Source organism: Podarcis liolepis, assembly GCF_965112155.1.
Source record: "Podarcis liolepis genome assembly, chromosome: 2".
NCBI lineage: Eukaryota > Metazoa > Chordata > Lepidosauria > Squamata > Lacertidae > Podarcis > Podarcis liolepis.
Window position 1 is genome coordinate 69162722 of NC_139555.1, and position 23556 is coordinate 69186277.

At 52.4% G+C, this 23556-nt stretch overlaps 2 protein-coding genes across 7 annotated transcripts in view; one reads left to right on the forward strand and one right to left on the reverse strand.

Annotated features, from left to right (window-relative positions):
• DBN1 (drebrin 1) overlaps window positions 1-7763 on the forward strand; it is a 42230-nt gene extending 34467 nt beyond the window's left edge. The window contains exons 8-13 of one of the 2 annotated variants that reach the window (XM_083488358.1): window positions 511-622; window positions 3192-3332; window positions 4973-5107; window positions 5224-5966; window positions 6524-6626; window positions 6777-7763. In XM_083488358.1, coding sequence (XP_083344484.1) covers window positions 511-622; window positions 3192-3332; window positions 4973-5107; window positions 5224-5966; window positions 6524-6626; window positions 6777-6847 — 1305 coding nt within the window. In that variant the 3' untranslated portion in view covers window positions 6848-7763. The remainder of the gene's footprint in view (window positions 1-510; window positions 623-3191; window positions 3333-4972; window positions 5108-5223; window positions 5967-6523; window positions 6627-6776) is intronic. The other variant, XM_083488359.1, reaches the window with a different exon arrangement.
• A 486-nt stretch (window positions 7764-8249) lies between these two features.
• PRR7 (proline rich 7, synaptic) lies at window positions 8250-18091 on the reverse strand. 5 transcript variants are annotated; one of them, XM_083488531.1, is made up of 3 exons: window positions 17395-18091; window positions 9854-10167; window positions 8250-9002 (listed from the first exon to the last, which is right to left on the reverse strand). In XM_083488531.1, the coding sequence occupies exons 2-3, from the start codon at window positions 10149-10151 to the stop codon at window positions 8614-8616; spliced, it is 687 nt and encodes a 228-aa protein (XP_083344657.1). In that variant the 5' UTR covers window positions 10152-10167; window positions 17395-18091; the 3' UTR covers window positions 8250-8613. The 5 variants fall into 5 exon arrangements, with proteins under 5 accessions (XP_083344657.1, XP_083344654.1, XP_083344655.1 ...); XM_083488528.1 differs by having other exon boundaries at window positions 9854-10948; window positions 17395-18087; XM_083488529.1 differs by having other exon boundaries at window positions 9854-10948; window positions 17380-18087.
• Between the last annotated feature and the right edge of the window lie 5465 nt (window positions 18092-23556).

Consider the following 23556-nt stretch of genomic DNA (forward strand, 5'->3'; position numbering starts at 1 on the left):
TGCTGCATGAGGGTTGTCGCGTTTGTGTGTGGAGAGTTTTGGCGGGGAGGGGGGGGGCATTCAATTCTGGCGACTGTTGTCCTGTGGAGAAGCTGGAGTGTGCTGTTGATGAGCGGAAGTCTGTGCTTAAGCAAGGCTGGGCATCAGTTCTCTCTCTGGGGAGCAAGGCGGGATCCCGGCTGTCCTCGTCTCTCCTCCTTTGCTTACATACATGTTCCATTTTGTCAGAAGAGGAAGACAGATTGTGGTGCTGTCACTTTTCTTCCCCCCCCCCCCTGTCACTGTGTGCCATTGCTGCTGCTGGGGGTGGGGGTGGGGCATGGGGTGAGGGACACTGTTTGTGTGTGGCACGTATCATGTTTTGTCACTGTTGCCCTGGCAACTGCATGGGGAGAGGCAGTGCTGGGTGTGAGGGGGTTTGGGCTGGGTTTATGACGGGGTCTGTGTGGGCCTGTGGACTGGGCTGCCCTTGACCGTCCTCTCTCGCCTCTTCCCCTTGCATCCTGACAGGAGGCAGCTGCCATCATTGCTCAGAGGCCCGAGAACCCCCGCGAGTTCTTCAGGCAGCAAGAGCGAGTGGCTTCGGCCAGTTCAGAGACAGCCCCGCCCATCAACAGAACAGGTAGAGAGCCCTCGCCGGCGCTGCTTCAGGCAGGGAGTACAGAAAATGGGGGAATGAGGGTTGGTGGGGAAGCGGTCAGGAAGATTTCAGCAACCTGGTTTTTGTTTTGTTTTTGTTTTTGAATGGAAGGTGGGGAAGTATAAATCTCAGGGCAAGGCAGTGGGAGCATCCAGACACTTGGAAATGTCTGCTACGGATGATATGAGCAGATGGGGGGATTGTTTAAGGAAGCAAAATGCAAAAACCTCAGAAACATGACCAGAGGTCAGTTGAACACAGAATGAGGTGCAGAGAAGAGACATTCCCTGCTGCTGAGTCTCACCATAAGGAAAACAGCCAGCATCCTATGAAAGCCTGAAAAGTGGCAAATGCCTAGCTATAACAAAAGACTTATGTCCTTTCTTATCACATATAACCAAGTTTTGCGTCCAATAATTTGATTAGGTGTTGTTGTTGGATATATATATTCTAGTTCATATCTATTTCATTGTCCAAAACGGCAACAGTTTTGTCAGTTTTGGAGAACAGTAGAAAGAGATCTTCAGGGTTATACTACAGTGGTGCCTCGCAAGACGAAATTAATTTGTTCCGCGAGTTTTGTCGCCTTGCGATTTTTTTCGTCTTGCGAAGCACGGTGTCGGGAAAGTTTTGGAAAAGCTTCAAAAATCACCAAAGTCTTTAAAAACCTCAAAAAAAGCTACCACACCACGTTCTATGAGTTGCTCCTCGAAGTCAAGTCGCAACTGTATTAACGGTGTTAAGAAAAAGGAAACAAACTTGCAAGACGTTTCCGTCTTGCGAAGCAAGCCCATAGGGAAAATCGTCTTGCGAAGCAGCTCAAAAAACAAAAAACCCTTTCGTCTAGCGAGTTTTTTGTCTTGCGAGGCATTCATCTTGCGAGGTACCACTGTACATCATTATTTATCACATGGGGCTTAGAGTGAGACATCTGTGGCGCAGGTTGTCCTGCCTTTCTCTTGCTCAAGGCTCACAATATCGCTCCTGGATCAGGGGTTGCTGCTGGTGCCAACGCCACACAAGGCGTGTGTTTCTGGGCTGTGGATCAATCCTAGCATAGCTTGATTTTCAAGACAGGGTCTGGGAGATCATCTGTCTTTGAGGACACTATAGTGAACCTCTCACCCTTTGAGAATTTAACGTGGAAGCAAAAGATCATTTATCATGTAGTCATTGATGTAGAAAACGTTCCATTCTGGGCTAAATCTGTACTGGCAGCCCGTCGTCACCACACCCTGCTTTCATGGTGTCTGGATCCTGCAGACAATTGGCTTCCCTGATGGGAAGTTTCCAAGTGGTGTCCATGCAGCAAAGTGGTCCTCCATCACCTCAGTTGCATCATCCCAGTATGCGAGTGGGTCTGATGTTAGCTAGGCAGCAGGCCAGCCTGGGGGGGGGGGGATGCTCCGGCCTAGCAGCCTGTTTCTGCCCTTGACAGTGCTGTCTGAAGAATGGTACTGCTGGGGTGGGCAGGTGAGCAAAGGGACACTAGGAATAAGCCAATGTAAACAAGACAGGGGCCCCAGAAATCCTGCCGCAGTTTTCACTGCATCAAGCGAGTCTTTGCCTCTGTAGCCAGGAGGCAGAACCTGTGGCCCTCCAGGAGGTGTTGGGCTGCCTCAGCCAGCATGGCTGATGATCAGAGGGGATGGGATATGTAGCCTGATATTATCTGGGAGGCCACAGGTTTCCCTATGGAAGGAACTGGACAAAAGAAAACAGGGGCGGCAGCGGGTGAGATTTTCTCTTGTGCTCTCTCCCACCCCAATTCCTGGCTGCTGCTTAGGACACACTTCTTGGCTGCTTGTGAGTTTTGTACAGCCCACCAGACCTGAGTAGGCCGCAGAACCTCCAGGCATTCTTTTGGCAAAGAAGCACAGAGACTCAGTGCTGTATTTGCAGCAGCCTCCACGGGTGGTTCATGCTAGAGAACTCCTTTGCACCTCTGCTGTGACTTTTTCTGGCTCCTTGGGCTGCTCACCGCAGGGGATGGTGCAGCTGCGACTATCCCTGCCTCAGGGCTAAGGCATGAACTCTGCTCTCTGGAGCCCTCTGCATTACGGCTTTGGGTTCACACTTCTGTGTGATAGTTTGGGTCGACTCTCTGTTGGGAACCAGGTTGCCAGTTGATGTAGGGACCTTGGCATGAACTCGTCTTCCCCGGCACCACTTGCGTATCCTGCCTCCGAGCTTCCTCTTTCTCTCCCGCTTCACTTTCTTGCACCGCCCAGCCTTCCTGATGCCATCCTGCCCCCTCCACACTGCTCCAGCCTGGCCCCCGTGCCCCCCAGCCACTGCCTTTGCTTTCCCCCAGCCCCCCACCCTGCACTGCTGCCCCCAGGAGCGTCCTCCCACCCTCCTCCTTGCCTTTGCAGAGACCCGCCTCCCTCACAGTCTTCCCCTGCCTCCCCAGCCCCTCACATGGGCCTTGCTTGCCCAGTGGCATGAGCAGGGGGCGGGCGGGAGATGGAGTGGGCAGCTGGAGGGGAGACTGATCATTCTCTTCTGCTTTCTCTGTCTCCGTCCGTCTGTCTTGTCTTTCTCTCAGCAGGTCGTCTGCACTGTCCTTTCATAAAGACACCTGACAGTGGGCCGCCTTCCTTCTCCTCCTCCTCCTCCTCCTCCCCTCCACGGACTCCCTTCCCCTATATCTCTTGCCACCGCACACCAAACCTCTCCTCCTTCTTCCCATGTAGGTAGCCAGGCCGTGGCCGGGCTTTGGGGAGTCGGTTGGGGAGGCAGCTGCTTCGGGGGCCTTGCCCACCCGCCCCACACCTTGTATCTTTGGCCACGCCCAATCTCACTCCGCAGGCATCTCTGAAAGGAAGGACTAAGAGTCCATGAGTGTCCGAGAAACACTGGCCCCGCAGACTGGACCAGGGAAGACTCAGGGCGCAGCCTGCTCTCTCTCGTGTTCACTGCATGGCAGGAGTGTAGCCCCAGAAGAGCGGAGAGGGGCCTAGCGTTATGCTTCGGCAGCTACCACCCTCGGGAGGGCTGGCTTTGTATATAAGACGGAAACTTCCCCTTTGGCGCCCCACATCTATGCCCCTCATCCAGTTCACCTTTTAAGAAACAGCTTCGGTTAGGTAGGCCGCAACAGGGACTTCTCAACATCAGTAGCTACACCGTAAATCCAAGCATGGATTTGCAGGCCGATGTATTGATGCCCTATAGGCAGGGTGGAGGCAGTGAGCAGAGAGCCTCAAATGAAGACCAGTTAGGCCAATTGTGACTGTAGAACAGAGCACCCGTTTCCCCAGATTAGAAAAGGGGGGTCCAAAATCTATGCAAACAGAATATGAACCACACACACATGTACACACACAGAGAGACAAACAGTATGCACACCATAGCTGTCAACTTTCAGATTTGAAAATAAGGGATCAGCAGCCTCAACTGTCCCGGGGACAGTCTACGGGATATCTAACAATCCGGGATAGCAGCATGAAGCAGCGGGAAACGGCACTGGAATAAGGGAATTTCCTGCAAAAAAAAGGAAAGGTTTATAGCTATGATGCACGCAGGCAGGCGCGCACACACCCACACACACACACCATGCTGCAGGGAGCATGTTTCTGCTGGACCTGTTGCACTGCAGAACAGGGGATATCCCTGAACCAGGGTGTAGGATGGATATACTGAGCGAACTGGGTTTGTGATGGCAGTACTAAGTTTGGGACAGAGATGACCTTCTAAAGTTGTCCCTTCACCTGATGTTTGCAGTGGGGAGGGGTGTTATTTTTTCCTGTAGACTCTGCTTCCAAAGATAGTAAAAAGGGGAGGATACGTCCTATTCTATAAAGGAGGGGGTGGCGAAACTGGCCTCCCAGTGTTGCTGGATTACAACTCCCATCATCCCTGACCATTGGCCATGATGGCTGTGGACAATGGGAGCTGGGAGAGCCACAGTTTCCTCATTCCTAATTTTAAGTGCCATTTGACATAGAGAACTTCAGGGCCCCCATGGCTGTACATGACACAAGAGTTCTGCCTCCACCCTCCGCAAAAGAGGGCTTTTTTCCCTTCTTCACTCCTTCTGTATCCAGCACATTTGTCCGCAAAAAGCAAAGTGAAACCTTTATGCCATATAACTTGCTGTAGGGTTAGGGTCACTGAAGGACAGCCGGTTAATTTTGTCGACTGGGTAAGTTGGGGAAATGGCACATTTCAGGAGGAGTCAGATCTTGGTGCCTTGTTGCCGTCGCTGTTGTTTGAATGGAGCTGCCCTGCGTGCTTGGGAGCGCAACTGGCGGGCCCTGTGGCTAGGGGGGTGTCGTGGCCTTTGACTTGTGGGCTCCCCACCTGAGTGCCCGTGTGGCTCCTTCACAGGCAGCCAGTCGGAAACGCACAGAAAGGTCTCTGCCTCCGCCAGTAGCCCCTGCGACTCCAGCACAGCCTCGACGCCTGTTGGGGAGCAGATTGAGCGGGCCCTGGATGAGGTAACGCAGCAGGGTGCATTGAAAGGTACGTGCAGCCCCCTCGCCCCTATAGGCTTGCCCCTCTCCCGGGTCCTCGGGCTGCGGGCTCCCTCCCTCCAGGTCTGCTGAGGAACCTCCTCTCTCGCTTCCTCCCTGCTGCAGACTCCTCCAGCCCCAGCAGCGACGAGACAGCAGTGGCATCTGCAATGAGCTGGGCCCCTGCCAGCGTGGAGCCTCCGATGGAGAAGGCCGAGGAACCCCCTGTGGGGGCCACAGCCTGGCAGGCAGCGGACTGGGCAGAGCCGCAGCAAGGCGGGGCTGGCCCCACGGAAGACCTGGTGTTTCCAGAGCCCAAAGACGAGCCTCTGTTCCCAGACGCCCCGCCTCCCAAAGAAGAGCCTCTGTTCCCAGCAGCCCCTCTGCCCATGCAGAGCGAAGGCGCCCTGGATCTGGGCGAGGCCTTTGGCTTCTCCCAGCCCCCCGCCCCACCCTCAGAGAACATCCTCGACCTGTGGCAGAACGACAGCGCTGCGGCCGAGCCCACCCCTCCCGCCGCCTGGGAGCTCCAGGGCGGGCCCCCCACCCCAGCCCCGTGGGACCTTCACGACGGGCCGCCCACCGCCGCCCCCATGCTGGTCGAGGTGGATGCCCCCCCAGGGGCGGTGGAGCCCCCGCCCTCCGCCAGCCTCCTGGAAGACAACCTGCTGAACTTCAACGACCTGCCTGAGCCCCCGGCCACCTTCTGTGACGCTGAGCAGGATGAAGAGCCGGCCAGCATCATTGCCATTGAGGGCCTGCACCAGATGACCCTCAGCTACCAGCATGCCCTGCAGGAAGCTTCTGGGGTGCACCAGGAGCCCCAGCTGCTCACCAACGGGGAGACGGCCCAAAAGGAAAGCACGCAGGTGAGGAGAGGGGCGCTCAGGCTGGCAACAGGGCCTGGGGAGCACTTCTGAAAGCTCCTGGCCCTGCCTTGCAGATCAAAACAGAGGATCATGAGGCACCACAGCTTGCTTCTGCGTGTTCATTTGAAGTGTGTCTCCTTTGGGCCCTGCCACTGGAGAAGTAATAATCATAATACTTTTGTAATTTATGTGCTGCCCAACTGATTGGGTTGGCCCAGCCACCCCTGGGCGGCTTGCAACAAATTAAAACACCAGGCACAGTAAAACATTAAAACCTTCCCTATGCATGGCACATCTTCTTTCATGTCTTATTTATACACGCACAGACAAAATATTTGTTTATTTATTGATGTTGAAGAATGATGGTGTTCCACGAACTTTTGGACCCTTTCACACGTGCTAGCTCATGGGTAGCTTGAGCATCTTACTCCTCAGGCCTTCGTTGTCTGAGAGTACAAAACCAGAAAGTGATTGTTGCTCTGGGTTAACTGGGAAGGGAAAGAATAGGGACACCTTCCAAAGCACAGCACATGCCACGGTTTGCTTTTCTCTTCCAGACCAGCGAGGGTTATTTCAGCCAATCACAAGATGAAGACTTTAACCAATCAGAAGAACCATCTGCTAAAGCTCCTCCTCCAGTGTTCTACAATAAGCCCCCAGGTAAGGATCAGGGATGGATGGGAAGATCCACCTTTGCGCTTCCTCTTCTGGGGACCCCAGAAGAGCGGGCTTTGGGGACCACCCCTTTTGAAAGGGGGGAACAAGCTAGCCACCCTCCCTCACAGGTCATGCATTTGATTCCTCCCTCAGAGATTGATATCACCTGTTGGGATGCAGACCCAGTGCCAGAAGACGAGGAGAACTTTGGGGGCAGCGTTTAAGGCCAGCTCCCCTGCCCGACTCCTGTATCCTGCACCCAGCGAGTGCAAGCCTGGAGCAGCCGCAGTGAGGGCCTGGTGCCTGCTTGCTCCGTATTGTAGCCCTGCGGTCCAGGGCCTAAGATTGTGCCCCAGCCAGACAGGATATTCTCCATGGTACTCCGGGGTAACTTTTTCCAGCTCTCTTTCTCTTTCTCTCTCTCTCTCTCTTCTCCCTGTTTTTCTAATGTTGTCAAATAGGAAACGTGTAAATCTGCCTGGTCCCCCTCTTTGTTGGTAGCTTCCCTGCAGATCCTTCCCCCTCCCAATTGCCTCTGCCCATTGGGTTTTTTCTGACACCCCCCCCCAAATGCCATGTATACCATCTGGGTTGATCTCCTGTGAGTGCTGCTCTTGGGGGTGGGTGGGGAGGGTCGCTTCCTCCTCTCAGACTCTGCCCAGAGTTTTGAGTATTTTGCACGAATTTAAAATAAAATATGGCAATAAAATGGCCCTTGTGTGGGCAAGGCTCTGGCTCCCACCCCCCCACTTCTCTGTTTGGTCCCCCCCAACACACACCTGAGGCACCCAGCGAAGCAAAGAAGAGCCCCCTCCATCTCTGGGCTCCAGCAGCAAGGAACGTCCCCCCCCCCTCCAGAGTTCTGTGCCCAAATGCCCCTCTTGTTTCAGAAATAAGCCCATTTCAGACCCTTCTCCCTAGGCCTTTATTTGCCCTGAGAGCCTGGGACAAGGGGAGACTCTGGGTGGGCTCTTCCCCCCTCCAAAAAAACCCTTTCCTCTTTCCCTACCCTCTTTCCTCTTTCATTCCATGCTTGGTTTCCTTTCTCTCACGTACAGTAATTGTTTTTTTGAAAGCACAAATTCTGTAACAGCAATGTGCTTATGTATGTTAATAAATAAATTGATTCCAAGCAGGGCAGCTGGCTTTGTAGTACAGGGTGCCTTTTTTTTTGCTTTCAAAGGTGGGGCAGGATTAATGAGGCAACGCAAGACCACCGGGTGGTCGGGTGGGCATATTCCACAGACCAAAACAGCTGGTCTTTTATTCAGAGTTTTTTCAGTAGCTGCTTTTAAGGGCCAAAAATGTACTTTGATGGGGTAGGGGTATGAAAGCTGAGGGGAATTATTATTTTAAGCAACTGGAACACTTTGAACGTGGCATTGTCTGGTCTGTAGTGGGCCCTGCATGAAGTCATAGCCTGAGCAGGAGAACTCACCACTAGATGTCGCTGCCAACAAAGGAATGTGTTTCTGGAACATGCCTAGGCCTCCATCCTCCTAATTCTGTGGGATTATTTAGGAATGGGGTTGCTTCACTTCCTGCCACAGGGCACATGGGACTCTTTAAAAGCACAGCACACCCACCGTTTTCACAGCACAGACTCATCAACCACCCAGCACCAGGTTTGTAATAAATCAGGTTCCACAAACTTTTATTATTTTCAAAATGTAACAAACGAAAAATAGGAAACGAACCCAAAGGCCCCCTTGCAGTCAGCACCAACAGAGCCTGTAGCGGGCCCAGAAAAAGGGGAGTGGGCGAGATGGGGAGACCAGCCCCAATCTCACCCTGGCCAGGAGGTCAAAGAGCAGCTGGGGGGGGGGAGATCTTTGCACTGTGAGGGCTCATGGCCCAGACATGGCTGGAAGGCTCGGACTGAGAGGCTTGGTGGCTCCCGCAGACCAAGGGAACAAACAGGCTGCCGGGATCCTCCAGCTTGTGTGCAGCAGCAGCAGCCACAGTCCCACCCAGGGCGCGGCATGGCGTGCTAAACTGCAGTAGTCCTGCCAAACAAAGGCATTGAGACCGGCAGGTGCCAGGGCCCCGGCTCATAGCTGTCTCTGGCGCTGAATTCTGAGTCTGTCCAGCTGGGGAAGATGCGCTGCGAGTGCTCAGCCTCCAAGTAGAGGTTGGTGCAGGTGGGGCCCCGGCTGGCTGTGCTGGGCAGGTGGAGCGCTGAGCTGTAGCCCCGGTCCAGGAAGAGGGGCTTGTAGCTGGGCGGCTGCTCCTGCTTCTCCGGCTGCTCGTGGCTCAGGAAGGGGGTGGTGATCTTGCGGTACAAGCCGCGCGTGTCCGTCAGCACTTCGCTGTAAGGCGGCGGCGGCTCGGCCATCAGCACTGCTTCCTCGTAGCAAGGTGGCTTGGATGGATCTGGTTCTGCAAGCAAAGCAATCACAGTGACCGAGTGCAAGGAACTGATACAGTTAAACGTGCCATCCCACCATTGCCTGCTCTCTTCCCCCCCAGGCATACAAAATACAAGCTCACCTGTCCCGAGCAAGGTTTGGGGAGAGACAGAGACACAAACACCCTAAGCTCTATTATCACAACCCAAGAGCTGGCTACAACCACAGACCTACACTTCACAGGCAAGCAAATGGGATCAGGGATGGTGCAAGACTTTGGATACACGGCATGGGCATTCTGACCTCACCCTTCCTCTTAAATAAGCTTCCTGAGATCCTGCCCACTTCAGCCCTGCATACCTGAAAGGGCTCCTCCACCCCCATCATTCAGACACAGGTCCAGCTCTGAGGGCCTTTTGGCGGTTCCCTCACTGCGAGATGTGAATTTACAGGGAACCAGGCAGAGGGCCATTTCTGCAGTGGCACCCACCCTGTGGAACACTCTTGTGTCAGATGTCAAGGAAATAAACGACTATCTGACTTTTAGAAGGCTTCTGAAGGCAGCCCAAAGCAATGTTTTGTTTCATTCCTTCATATTTTGTTGGGAGCTGCCATTAAGGGAGCTGAAACTTTGCAAGCTCTGGGTGAAGGCTGAACCCTTTCAACCTGCTGGAGGCAGCTTTGGCTCCCTTAGCTGTGGCTCAGTGGTGGGGCATCTGCCTTGCATGCAGAAGGTTGCAGGTTCAATCCCCAGCATCTCCAGAGAGGGCGGGGAGATCCCTGCGTGAAACCCTGGGGAGCCCCTGCCAGCCAGTACAGCCCGTCCTATGCTAGATGGACCAATGGCCTGACTTCCTCTGTTCTCACCAGCCAGCTACCCACCTGCAGAAGCAGCGCTCCTCCCAAACGCGACTGTATTCTGCACCAGGAGTGGGCTCAGTCCCCTTCGGGTGCCCTTACCATGCCTGCAGCTCCACGGCCTCGGGGGTGGGAGGTGAGGGCGATGGGGCTCGATCCGGAGTCGGTGAGGTACCGCGATGCCCGGTGGGTTCCGGATGTACCCGCCCCCGTAGCCGGAGCCCCCATAGGCAGGGCCCCCATAGCCCTCGTAGTGAAGGGGCTCCATCTCCAGGGTGCGCAGGTGCTGCTCTCGCAGCCGCTCCTCCTGCCGCCGCTTCATGCGCCGCCGCAGGTAGCTGCAGAAGCAACATAGCAACACAATGAGCCCCCAGATCAGCCAGAAGCCGGCAAAGCAGGTGAGGAAGGTGTAGGTGCCGTGGGACATCACCATCTTCGCTCCGGAGGACTGGCAGAGGTTTCGCCCTACGAGCTTTGAAGCCAAGGAGTTTATTCAGTTCCAGTTTTGGGGGTGGGGGTGGGCAGGAGACTCTCTCTCTCTTTCCCCCACTTTTGGGTCTTCTGCAAAGAAGCAGGGACTAGGCTGAGTTCTGCGGGTGCCTTTGCCTGCTCTGCTTCCTCCCTTGCTGCCCAGTCATGTTGATGGGATCACAAGCTTCCCCTCTGCTCTCCTTGTACGTCCAGTTTTGCCTTTTCCCCAAAGATTGTGCAGGGTGCTCTCTTTCTGCCGCAGTACAATCCAGGGGCCACCACCAACAGGGCCCTGCTTCAGTCAAGGCAGTGGAAGCTGGGTCTGCAGCAGCTCAGCCCCTTGTGAGTTACGCGGCCTCCCGGAGGTGCTCCACAACTGCAGCCATGGAAGAGGTTGGCCGGCGACTGGGGCGCAGGCTTGGGCCTTTCACGGAGAGGGGGGAGTTCTGGCTCCTAAAGGAGCCCAAGGGAGGAAAGGAGAGTGCTGGGAAGGCTCATGGGCACGGCCTGTGCTCTCTTCTTCAAACTCCTGAGTTCTTGGATACTTGGGGTAACACGACCAGTAACACCAGCACCCAGCCCAACTTCTTCCCATTGCTGGCTCGGGGCTTTGCAGGGCCAACAGCACTTCCGACAGGAGCTCGCTCCCTGCAAACAGACAGACAATGCCATTGATTGTAGGAGGGGACAGACAAGTGCTATTTTGCAGAACCCACCCTGCCTGCTCTAAGCCCCTCCCCAGCTAACGAGCACAAGCCACTGGTGGTCCAATGAAGGGGTGTAGAGCTTAGACCCTGACTGCAAACACTGCCCTCCCCTTGAACACAAAAGCCTACGGCTTGACTTGGCTTCCCACCAGTTGCAAAGTAGAGGGGAGGAAAGCTTTTGGTTAAATTGGGTGTATTGTACAGCCTCCTACCCCTGTCCAGCAATCTAAGCCTGTGACTACCAAGTGGGCATGTGCCCCCTTTCATGCAGCCACTGTACTGCCCACACATTCACCATCACATGTGCCCACTCTCATTCATGCACTGAACACTCATAGATCAGGCTGGGCTTACGGCATTCAGGCATGCTCCTTGCACAGGTTGCAACCAAAGCTGTGGACCCCCATCGCCCTGGCCATTTCCGACTGAGGCGATAAACTTCCAGGGATGGAGCGAACCCAAATTCCAGACCTGCTGCTGCTGCTGTGGCAGTGAAAGGGAGGACTCACGAAACAGCAGGGCACAAAAGGGAGAGGCCAAGAGAAGACAGCAAAGCACAAGTACCAGAGCACTACCTCACTTCTCCTCCTGATGGCACTGCTAGCCCAACAGCACTCCTCTGCTCATCCACAAACCATCACAGAAGCCTCCTGCCCACACATGTCACAGCTTCACCCCTCAAGGGACTGCTCTCCACATGGTGCATCACACGCCACTGCCAAGATGTGTGCTGATTCCTCCTTCTCTGCCTTCGCTTACCCCCTACCCCCAGGTAATGGATGCCAAGCAACAACCTCCCATTCATAGCAAAGCTGTTTCCAATGCAGCTTAAGGACCACTAAGCGCAAAGCAGGTTGCCCTAAGCTAAAACTGAACTTTGACACTTGCATCAGGTAAAGGCCCCACCATCAGCTACATCTCCACCCTCCTCCTGCCTGCTTGTTAGTTCTGATGTCTGCCAGTAGCTAGGCCACCATAATCCAAGGCAAGTAAGTATGTTATTCCCAGGATATTTCATAAACGGACTGATCCCAGTACCCCATTTCAGGAAATCACAATCACTCCAGAGGGAGAATTCCTCCTGCATGTCTACTGCAGCAGATCACAAGCTGTGGGGATGAGGTGATCTGAATCTTGCCTTTGTACACTTAGGCTTCATTCTAGACCGGCACACATGCAGCAAGAGGTATTCTACATTCCACCCAGGCAAGCAGAGGAGGCTGCAGAAGAGGGCAGCAGGGGGCGTGGCCTAGGCAGGGAGGGTGCAACCAAGGGCCAGGTAGAGAGGCCTGTTGTTGCCCACTTTTGGCTAGTGTGCACCCTATTTAACTTGGGAATCTCTGTAAGCACCGTGCATAGAATGACCTTTCAAAGTGTCATCAGAGCTTCCCCAAATGTTAACAGGACCTATTTGGGATTAGACCTTTCTGAGTAACTCTGTACTGAGGAACAACTCCATTTCTCCTTTAAACGTATCTCACTGTCACCTCAAACACAGCTGAGAGGGTATTCCCCACCATATCAAGGCATTAAGAGATAAGCCTGCAAGCTTTTATTATTGCTTACACTAAGCCAGCCTTCTTATCAGAGCCCAAACCAGCCGCTAAAACTTAACAAGTGGGCTGAGCTTCAGCCTCGTGTGGATCTCCTTCACGTTACCGAGAGCCCCTGTCAGCTGCCAACCCTATTGGTGTGTTTTAAATGTACAGAGCCAGAGTGCATGATCGGCAGCCATTAACAGTTAAGGTTAACAGCTGGCAACTAAGCTGTGTTCCTGGGTCTGTTCTCTTGCTGCACATCAGGTCAGATCAAGGCCAAGTGTTCTTTGTAAGAAGCCCATCAGTCAACAAGCACTGAGTGCTCTGTCAGAAACAGGGACCCTGGTCTGAGGAGGCTGCTGTTTACCTTCCACCTGCCTGCCATACATCATAAGGCAGGTGCAAATCAATACCAGTAAGCATTAAACTGTTTAGTCAGAAGAGACACCACAGGCCAGCCAATCACAGAAAAAGCCTGAAATGTCAGTCTTCTAGCCTCAATACAGTTGACCACTGCTTAACGTCTTCCTCATAATGGCCCTATACTAAAGTTTTGGGTTTGAATGGACCCTTTTGCCACTTGTGTGATGCTTGTCTGGATCATTTACTTTGCTATTATCCATATTCTAAGGCAGTAGCCCCAAAATATTCCATCTGGGACTCAGCCAACTGAACTATATATTACCTTGAGCTATAGGCCTTCTGAATCTTTGACAAGGCACATAGATAAGCCTTTCTACTTATCTATGTGCAGGCCCATTATTAAAAACACAAATTACATTAAGACTGTCAAGTTTACATTCAGAAGTGGTGGCCACAAGTTAGAAGAAAAAAGGAAGTGTAACTGGGTAAGCAGGTGGGTGGCTGAATCCACACAGGAAATAAAGCAGCACGTGAAACATGGGTTGAATGGGAATGTCCTTTGTCCCTTCTTTGAATGCATGTGTCCCAGTTGGTGGCTCCATCAAGGAAGTGTGACTGAGCTAAAACAAGCCCAGGAAGAACAACTTTGCAGTTGCCAATATGGCAGCAACAGGGGAGATCAAGCTTTCCCCCCCCCCTTCCTCCCAGTTTACTCTTCCCCAAAATCTGCTAATTAAAAACAGGATTTTCTAAGGAACTACAAAATTTCAGCGTGATTAGGTCAACAGCAAGCTGACATTAAGTAAATGCCCACAAAAAAAGGCTGCAAATGATCATGTTGTACAAGGGTGAAATTTGTTAATAGGCACTGAATTCAGCTTTCCGGGAAATATTTATGTTTAAAGTATGTTTCTAACCTTTATTGCCATGAAGGCAGGCTTGTAAGGTTAAGCAATGTGTCATGACAGACTGGTTAAGTGGTTAGAGTACTGGGACAGGACCAGAGAAACCAGGCTTCAAATCCACACTCAGTCGTGAAACTCGCTTGGTTCAGCTACTATCCTATAGCCTAGCCTAGCCCACTGGGTTGTTGTGAAGAAAAAATAGCAGAGGGCCAAGGTATGTGGCTCTGAGTAACGCGGAGGAAAGCAGAGAAATAAATGTAATGAATAGACGGGGGGGGGGGATCCATGAAATTTCAAAAGCCACAGTGGGAGATGAACAGGATATTCAGTTGCCAGGGAGAAGATTTACAGGGTTGTGCATAGCTCTCTGCACCTTCCCATTGGTTAGAAGAAAGTATAATGCAAAATGACCCAAAAAATCTCCCAGGAGATCTAAAAAAAGAAAAATGGTAATAAGAAAACCACTGACAATTTGGTTCCCCTTGATGGTACCTCAAAATATGCCATCTGAGAGAGCCTACCTCATCTTATCCAATTTTGGCTCACCTTTGATTTGCATAATATGCTTTGATTTGCATAATTGTACAAAGATCCAGCTTTCCTAGAATTAACTGAGTGCAAACACACACACACAACCTGCTTCCGAAAAAGTATAGAATTGCAGACACTTTCTAAATGCAGAGCACAGAGAACTCTGTAACAAAGACAAGGTCACAGTGCCAGACCTCCACCTGGGACAACCTTGGTACTTGGTGAGATTGCTGGCTGCTGGCCAGAAGGAAGAGGTCACAGAGCTGCCTAGATCTCCCTGAATATTCTGCTGTACATGAGAACAGTATAATTCCAGCAGAGACCAGTGCAATATTCACACACCTGCAGGACAAAAAGCTCCAGTTACAGGTGGCCATAAACCAGTGACCAATATATGCCTCTGCTGGGAGGTAACAGCGGGAGAGGGGCATTGCCCTGATGTCCGGCTTGTGACCTTCCCAAAAGCAACTGGGTGGCTACTGTGAGAACAGGAAGCTGGAGTAGATAGGCCTCTGGTCTGATCCAGCAGGGATCTACTTGTGTTCCAAGTGAACCTACTATATGACCCTGTCTTACTGATCCCACGGTCCTCAGTACCAAGGTCTTCTCAAGGCAATGCCTCCACCAGCAGCCTTAACATCCTGTTTAAGATACTTAATAAAAATCGTCCATTCCAGCAGAGAAGGCCAGGATGGTTCTTCCAAATGTAGCTCATCTTTACCTATAAATATCCTTTCTGGGTGTGTTTTTAGAAGTCCCTAATAAGATGAGGATGGCTATGGATACATGCACCTCAGTATGCTATTGAGGGTTTCTGCATAGAAAGCATTGCAACTGGTGATGCGGGAGGGAATTGCAACAGGGCCTGTGCACGGCTCCCCGAGACTCCGGTGCCTCCCCTCCTCCTCAAATAGGAGAGAACAGCTACGCCTGTGCTGGGCAATGCAGATCCCAGCCTCAAATCACGACAATAAATGTCAAAGTAAAGACTTAGCAGCACCTTGGCAAGGACTCCTCCACAGCATGAATCTGGCCTCGTGCAAGGCTGGCATCTACGGGACACTGAGATGACTGGTGTGCTGTGTTGGCTATGGCTGCTGGAGGGGTGGGGGTTGGGAGGGAGGAGCACTGCATCAAAAGGACTAGTCCACCTTAAAAGCACAGGCAGCCAATCCATCTGGAACAGGGACTGCTCTGGCCTGCAGCTGGAACCTCTGGTGATTCTGGAGCACTGGGCTTCCTTGCCTCTCCAACGTCAGATCCACCATTTGTGTGCATGAGGCCTGCCCTTCCCTGTTCATTTTCAAACATACGCTCAGGCACATGTTCGCTTCTGAAGATATGGTGCCTTTACAGGTAATATGTCCCTACCTGTACTGTTACAGGCTGTGGCTTCTTCTTGAACACCAGCTTTGCTCATCCATGCAGATGACACCAACAGCCCTTGTGCACAAGTAGGTTACATACATTCCTGGGCAGCAGTGTGTGTGTGTGTGTGTGTGTGTGTGTGTGTCCACACTGAACAAGCTCTCAATTATTTTCTCTGATAGCTCAGAGGGCACCTCAGATTCTAGGCAAGCACTTATTACATTTTCCTACCTAGCCACCACTACAGAAGCTCCCAGGCTTAATTTAAATTAAAGCTGATACACATGAAGTCAAACACACCACTGAGCATGTCTATCTGACCCTCTGGAAATCCACAGCCATCCACTCCTAAAGTGGGCATCCAGGAACCACTATGGCTTCCAGGGGCACTTAACTTCTGCTGCCTCTTGCCTGATAAGCTTTACAGGTTGCCCTAAAAGACCTGACTCCTGATCGTGACCACCTGAGGCAGCCTGCAAAGGTTACTGGTGTCCTGCTTTTCCATCTTATGGTCCAGGACCAAGATGCAGCCTAGAAAGCAAATTCCAGGGCTGAGCCCAGGCATAAATTAAACCCTGGAGGTCAGGTTTAATACACTGACATCTTTTTAGCCACTGCCTGTCACCCAAAGGAAGCTGCCTTATACTAAAATCAGACCACTGATCTGGCTCAGTGTTGCGTTCGCAGACTGACAGTAGCTAAAGTTCCTTGGCCAAGTGTTTTGGTGGGGCACAGAAATTAGTATCAGAGCAAGAATAACTGGGGAACAAGGACCATGGCCTGATCTCTCAACTGAGCTATGGTGCCTCCTTCTCTTGAAGGATGGGGAGGGGGGCCATTTATCTGTTTTGCTTTTCTAGAAGGCCGATTAACTCTGTCCACTCAAAACACTAAAGCAACCTTCTGACGCTGCTTGCATTTGGGGGAAACCCAGTGGGCCTATGCAAGGCCCTCCGACTCTCCCCCGTCTTGGTGCATGGTGATCTCCGGTGCTTACAGCTAGCTTAAGATGCTTCCCACCTCTCGGAATAGCGTCTCTACCGTGGCAGTGCCCATTATCATCCACCCTACCCCGCAAAACACAGCGGCTCCAGCCAACATGAGAGGCACCGATCCTGAGCTGAATGCGCCTACCAAACTGGCATTGCGAAGAGGCGGCTTTTGCGCGCGCACACACACCAAACGCACACACGCACACCCCACAACGCAGAGATGGGTGCGCGCTCAACCAAGGCAGGCGAGAGCGCGCAGGACTTCTCTCCTGCCCCCCCCCCCCGCGTTCCTTCCCCAACCTGCCAACCGCCTCCTAGCAAGTCCATTGCCAGCGCCGGGTGACGCCGCCACGTTCCCCAGCTATGCCAAGTCCCCAGGTGCCCAAGCAACAGGAGGCGCCGAAGCTGCAACCCCGGAGGGTCTTCCCTGGGGTCGCCCCGCTCGCTTGGGGGCGAGCAGACCATCAGTCCTGTCTGCTGGCACCTTAAGGGGCAGCTGCACGTGGGGAGAGGGGCGGCCGGCCGGGCCCCTTCCACCAGTTGTGGGCAGCTGAAGGGTGGGGGAGAAGAGAGCAGGAGACAGGCAGCTAAGCGCAGAGGAGCCTCGCTTGGCAGGTGGCTGGTGCTGGTGCCTCGCCTCGATGGGCACCCGGTGACTCCCACAGGGTCTCTCGCCTTTTTCGTTCTCACCGTCACTTCCAGCGCCGAGATCAGGGATCGCCCGCAGGAGCCCCATCTCGGGAAGCCGGCAGAGCCATCCCTTCGGCTTCGGTGAGGCGTGGAGCGGGGCTGGGGCAGGCGCGGCCAGGAGAGCGCGGCGTCAGGCGTGTGGGCTGCCTCTCGCCTTGCCCATTGCCCGACGCGGCAGCTCCACGCGGGCGGTGCCGGGCTCTCCCTTTGTCTCCTCCGCCGCCGCCGCAAGCGCTCGCGCGTCTCTTCCTTTCTTCTTTCTTCTCTCTCCAGCTCCTGCCTCGCTCGCTCTGCCGGCCCCGCCCTCTGGCTCCTCCCTCCGGCGGCGGCGGCCCTCGCCAGCCTCTTCCTGCCCACTTCGGGGGGCTTGCAGCCTCGTGGGGACGGCGCGCGGGTCTTTCCTAGGAGAAACACCGGGACTCCAAGGCCGTCCGGAGTGGGGTGCGGTGGAGGTCGCCGGGAGGCGTCAAACAGCAGTGGCGGCAGCGCCTGGGGCTCGCTGATCTTGGGGGCTCCTTTGCTTGCTTGCTTTTTTCTTTTTTTGCTCCTTGTTGGAATTTCCTGCCGGGATTCGCTTGGCTCCCTCGCTGTCCTTTCCGATCCGGGCGGGCTTCTCCCTCTCCTCCCGACGTCACGACTGTAGCCTCGGCACGTCAGGGCCAAAGCGGGGGGCGCAGAGGTGGGGAGAACGCCAGGCAGCAGGGAAAGTCCGGCAAAAGCACCTCCGAGGCCCTCCCTGCCCCCCCGAAGAGAAATCCGTGATCTCTCCCTCCTCGCTTCCCGAGCCAAGAATAGTCCCTGGAACCGAGGCCTTGATTCATAGCCTCCTTCCCCCCACCTCCGCCACCCTAACGCACACAGACGCAAGAGGAAATCTATTCCTAGGCTCTTGTCTTGGTGAGCAGCAACACAGCAAAGCCTCAAGAAAGCAGAAAAGGCTTGGGTTGGGGGAGACCCCCGGGTTACCTAAAACCGGCCGTGCCGCGCTGGGAAGACACACATGCTGCAGATCCCCTGCTATTCTCAGATCTGGGTTCTGGAAGCCCCCTGTAGATAGACGGATTCCTTCTTAATGTGGCATGGCCTTTCCTTCCTCTTCTGGAATGCCCAGTGCAGGTGTCCACCAGGGGACCCAGTTAAATGAAGCATGTGTCGAAAGGCTCTCCTTAAAATGGTGCAAGATAAGGGTTAACAATGGAAAGCCCATGCCCAAATTTGCCCTTCCCCTACCTGGCCCCCTCTCCTTCTTAACCCAAATGTGAAGGGTGGGTATGAAAGGAGGGGTGGGTGTAGCAAAGGGAGGCCTGCAGTGGGATGTGGCATGGCTTGGCCAGCAATCCGACACCTTGTTCAAGAGAGGGTGCTTCTCGACTGCTGCCGGTTTTTGCGGTGGGATAATCACACACTGCACTGGCACAAATCCCAGGTCATACATGGAGGTCTTGTGCAACAGATCCGCTCCCCCCAAAGCTGGTGACTTATTGCTATAAAGAACAAGTCAGGAATTTCAATAACCCTTGCTTTGTGGTTTTCAGCCACCATTTCTGCCCATTGACTAACCTCCCTGCAGATCGTCTGGGAGGTGTGAGGGATATTTACTAACTAGGGGTTGTAAAGCCTCTCATCACCCCTTACAAACACCCAACCTGCCAGCATGGCAGAGCCTGGCCTTTAACCACTTGCACACCAACAAGCGCAGAGGTTTCTTAATGTTTCGTTTGTATAGACCCAATTAGCTGTTTGGAAGGGTCCCTGCACCACACTCCCTGGGTGCTCTGTTCCTCAGTTATGATGCCAGCTGTGTTTCACCCCATGGACCAGAGAGGGCTGGCAATAGTGCCTGGAAGGGCTGCCTGGGTCATTGTTACTGGAGGATTTGCAAGGAGCCCTGTGTAAGAGCCTGGGGCTGGTCAGCAATGCCTCCTCCACTCAGCCATGTGCTCTCTGCAGAGCTGACAGTTGTCATTCCTGACTGCAGAGAAGCAAGCAGGGTGGGGTGCGGGGGGCGCGCACACACCATGGCAGCAATAATGCAGCCTGCAGGCCTCTCTGTGCTGCTGTCATGGTGACAGAGCCGGGAGAAACACACGAAGCTGCCACTCAGTAGTAGTTAATGAAAAGTGTCGTGCCTGCCTGGCGAAGCCTGGGGAAGGGGAGCTGTGAGGAGTCCTGTCAGGGAAATGTAAGTGGACAGATAACCTTGTCACCTCACCACAGGGTAGGGGCAAAGCAAGGGTATTGGGACTTGGGTATGGCTCACCCTAAAGGAAATGGCGAGGAAGGGAGACAGTGGACACACATAGGAAGCTGGCTTGAAACTTGAGTCAGGCCATTGGTGCTCAGTGTTGACTGGCAGTGGCTCTCCAGGCTTTTAGATGAGGGACAGTCCCTCAGGATGCGAGGAATTGAACCTGGGGCCTTCTGCATGCACAGCAGATGCTCTTCCACTGAGCTGCATACTCAAAGTGGCATGACCACTTGACAGACCCACAGGATGTGCCTAGGCAAGCATGCTGCCACATCACCCAGGTGGCCACATTGTCCCAGTCTGAGAAAGCTCACCCCAGGGCACCTTGGGCACCAATCTGAAATCTCTCTAATGTCCTGCTTTCTGGTGCTGAGAATGTTACCACCTCCCTGCTGCCCAAGGTGTCTGGGCAACATGGGTGTGACAAAAAAAATAATCCCTTGCCACCTAGCAAGACAGCATTGGCAAGCAGCTTACCAAGTGGTTGCATGCAACATACCAGGCAAAGTCAGCAGCCATGTTGGGCATGGGGAGCTGTGTGATGCAAGAAATAGATGTCAAGTGTTCTCAGTTGCTAAGGGTCCTGATGTACCTACTTGACTGCTCCCTTTGCTACAGAAGAATGAACACTCCTTGCCATCACTGAGTTGTCCGGGAATCTTCACTTGCATCATGGGATAGACTCCAAGAGAGCAAACAGTTACATGTCGTGAGTCAGCTCTGTTGTGCTGTGGCTGTTGCCCCCTGTGGAATGTGACCCAGAATGGCACTTCCTGTGTGTGGGTAGGAACTGGGACTTACTCAGCGTTGTGCATGGAACATTGTATTCCTACTGGAACAGGCCACTTGCGGATGCCCATTCTTCAGCAAAAATCTACTGAACACCGGAGCCTTCTAGCATATTTCCCTGGTTTTACTAGCATACTTTAGTTATGTTAGACCCTGCATCATATCGGAATCAAAAATAAAATTGCCAGTATCATAATGCCGTTATACAAATCTATGGTGTGACCATATTTGGAATAATGTGTACAGTTCTGGTTAAAAGGATATTGTAGAACTGGAAACAGTTGAAAAAAGGGCAGCCCAAATGATCAAGGGAATGAAATGGGGGGCATAACAAAGGTTGCAGCATTTGGGACTTTTTAGTTGAGCGAAAAAGTGAGTAAGAGAGGCGACATGACAGACGTTTATAAAATTATGCATAGCGTAGAGAAAGTGGATAGAGAAAACTTTTTCTCCCTCTCTCACGACACTAAACCTCATGCACATCCAGTAAAGCTGGATGTTTGACAATTCAGGACAGATAAAATAACTTCATAGGCCACCAACTTGGATGGTTTAAAAAGACGACTGGACATATTCATGGAGGAGAAGGCTATCAATGGCTGCTCCTCAGTCAGAGGCAGTAATGCAACTAAATACCAGTTGCTGAAAGTCACTGGAAGGGAGAGCGCTCTTGTATTCAGGTCTCGCTTGCAAGTTTCCCACAGGTATCTGGGTGGCCACGGTGGGAATAGGATGCTCTCCCCGCCCCCATGCCTCTCAAAATATTTTTATTCACCTCCTGCAATTTCTTCCCTGTCACACTTGTACTCTATCTGCCACCCAAGCTGCCTCTCTTTCATTCCCTGTCCTTTTACAGTCACTTCATAGAATCATAGAGCTGGAAGAGACCACAAGGGCCATCGAGTCCAACCCCCTGCCAAGCAGGAAACACCATCAGAGCACTCCTGACATATGGTTGCCAAGCCTCTGCTTAAAGACCTCCCTTCTTCCCTCATAACAGTTTCTTATGTCCCCTTTCTTTCTACTCCCCCATTTCGTATTATTCTTAAACAAAGATTAACCTTTTATCTCTCTAATTTCGTTCAACAACATCTCTGGCCTTCACTCCTTAAAAGAGGGGCCCTCCCTTCCTCACCTCTACACAATATGTGGGGAACTGCTGGTGCTGATATTGCTCCAGGTCTCCAGCCAAAATATTTCACCACAGTGAAGGGGTGGCATGGGCAAGTGAGGGAGGCACTGAGGCCTACCTGGAAGTGGGCAGATCTCCACTTGGCCCTGGCCTACTGTTTGAGAAACACTGACACTGAGGGAAGATCACACTAAAGGCTTATCTAGACTTCTACGTGTCCCACCATTTTCCCACAGGGAAACTCGATTTTTACCGCTCAGTCGGAGCAAATGTCAATCAGGTTTTCTGTGGAATGTCATTTGCTCCAATTCAGCACCAAAGAGCGGATTTTAATGGGGAAAGTGGCAATGCAAACAGAAAACTGCTTGGATGGACCCCAGCTTCCTCAAAGTGTGCACAAGCCCCAAGACTTTGGGAGCCTGCAGATGTGCCATACTGTAGGGTAGCACAGTCTCATAATGCTCTGGACTTTGGCACACAACACTTGTGACTGCAACTCCACCACAACCCAGTTAAAAAATCAGGTTTGCTGCTAGATTCTTAACTGCACAGGTCATGCCTAGAATCGAGAGAAAGGAGGGAGTATCCAAAAAAGCTGCTGCCATCAGCTGCATGTTGTGCGGAGTGAGGAGCTGTTTCCTAGCAACAGCTAAGAGCGCTGCTCACCCTGAAAAGAAGCCTCCCACAGTTCATCCCAGGAAAAGAAGCAGGACATCAGGTTGCTGCAGGGATAAGAGGGTAGCATAGGCCCAGTTTAACTGAGAGTCAAGGGAAGGGGAGCTTGGTTTTGAAATACCTTTATGGGAGCCATATTGCCAGGCCAGCAGTGAACAGTTGGACGGGGGGAGTCCATTGGCTGGGCTTGGAATAAAGCAGATTTGGGATCTGGGGGACATTTTGAACTCTCCAGATTTCCAGTTTTAGCATTGGGATTCTAACTGCAGTATTCTGCCTCAACATTTAAAGCATGGCAGATTGTAAGAGCTTTCAACTGTTGAGCAGTCTCTTTAAATGGTTGTTGTCAGACATTTAATAGGCTATTTTGTAAGTGGCAATCTAATCAATAAATGGTAAACCCTCTGGCTATGGATGTGGAAGAGCTTGCATGTATCACCCCATCTGTGGTAAAGAGAGGTGTAGCCTTTTCTATACTTTGCCATCATGTTTACACCTATGGCTGTGACAATAAAAAGATCGGCTTCTCCACATTTGGTGCATTCAGTTAAGAAGTAGCTTGTTTCCAAACAGGGCCGACCCACCCATGAGGCAAGGTGAGGAGACCGCATCAGGCGGCAGGATCCACAGGGGCAGCGGAATCTGATGTAGATCTTTATTCCCCCTTTGTTCCTGATGTTGATCTTCACTCCCAGTTTCTACCCTGGTGGGGAGCAGGGTGCCATTTTGTGGTTCACCTCAGGTACAAAAATGTCTTGGGCTGGCCCTCTTTCACAATTACCACTGCTATGTTGACAGCACATTGTTCTTCATAGGACAGGGATGGGCAACCTGTGGCCCACAGCCTAATTTCAAATGCCCTTTGCAAGTGAACATTTCAGACCTGAGGCGCATGACAAAGGGGTGACAGAAATAAAAGGGGCTGCTCAGTTGTGGCTCTGTCCCTATCCACAAATTCTCTCTGAGGGAATGTGTCTTGTGTCCTAGGGCTTTTGAGTGAGACTTGTACTTATTCCATTTTCAGGCAGTTTTAGTTTTCTAAGTGTACTGTGTCAAGAGCTTGTCTCATTTTTGCACATGTTGCTATCTTCAGGTGTCTTGTTAAAGAGAAAGCTGTTGCAGCACTCCAATCCAGGTCATTAAAATATCTATTTGTTTATTAAATTTATATCCCACCCTTCCTACCAAAGAAGTTCAGATAATTTTTTTCTCCATAGTGAACTATATATTTTGGACAGAAAAAGTATGCTATCTGCATGGAACTGCCTGGGAGAATAGCAACTTAAGGGACAATTATATCATATTGGGACTTTCTAGC

What these genes read in the sequence shown, in the direction of transcription:
- PRR7 (XM_083488528.1), bottom strand. Translation starts at nt 10,262, where the DNA reads ATGGTGATGTCCCACGGCACCTACACCTTCCTCACCTGCTTTGCCGGC. An exon ending in GAGGAGCGCTGCTTCTGCAG is followed by an intron (nt 9,003 to 9,853) that starts GTGGGTAGCTGG and finishes CTTTGCTTGCAG; the next exon opens with AACCAGATCCATCCAAGCCA.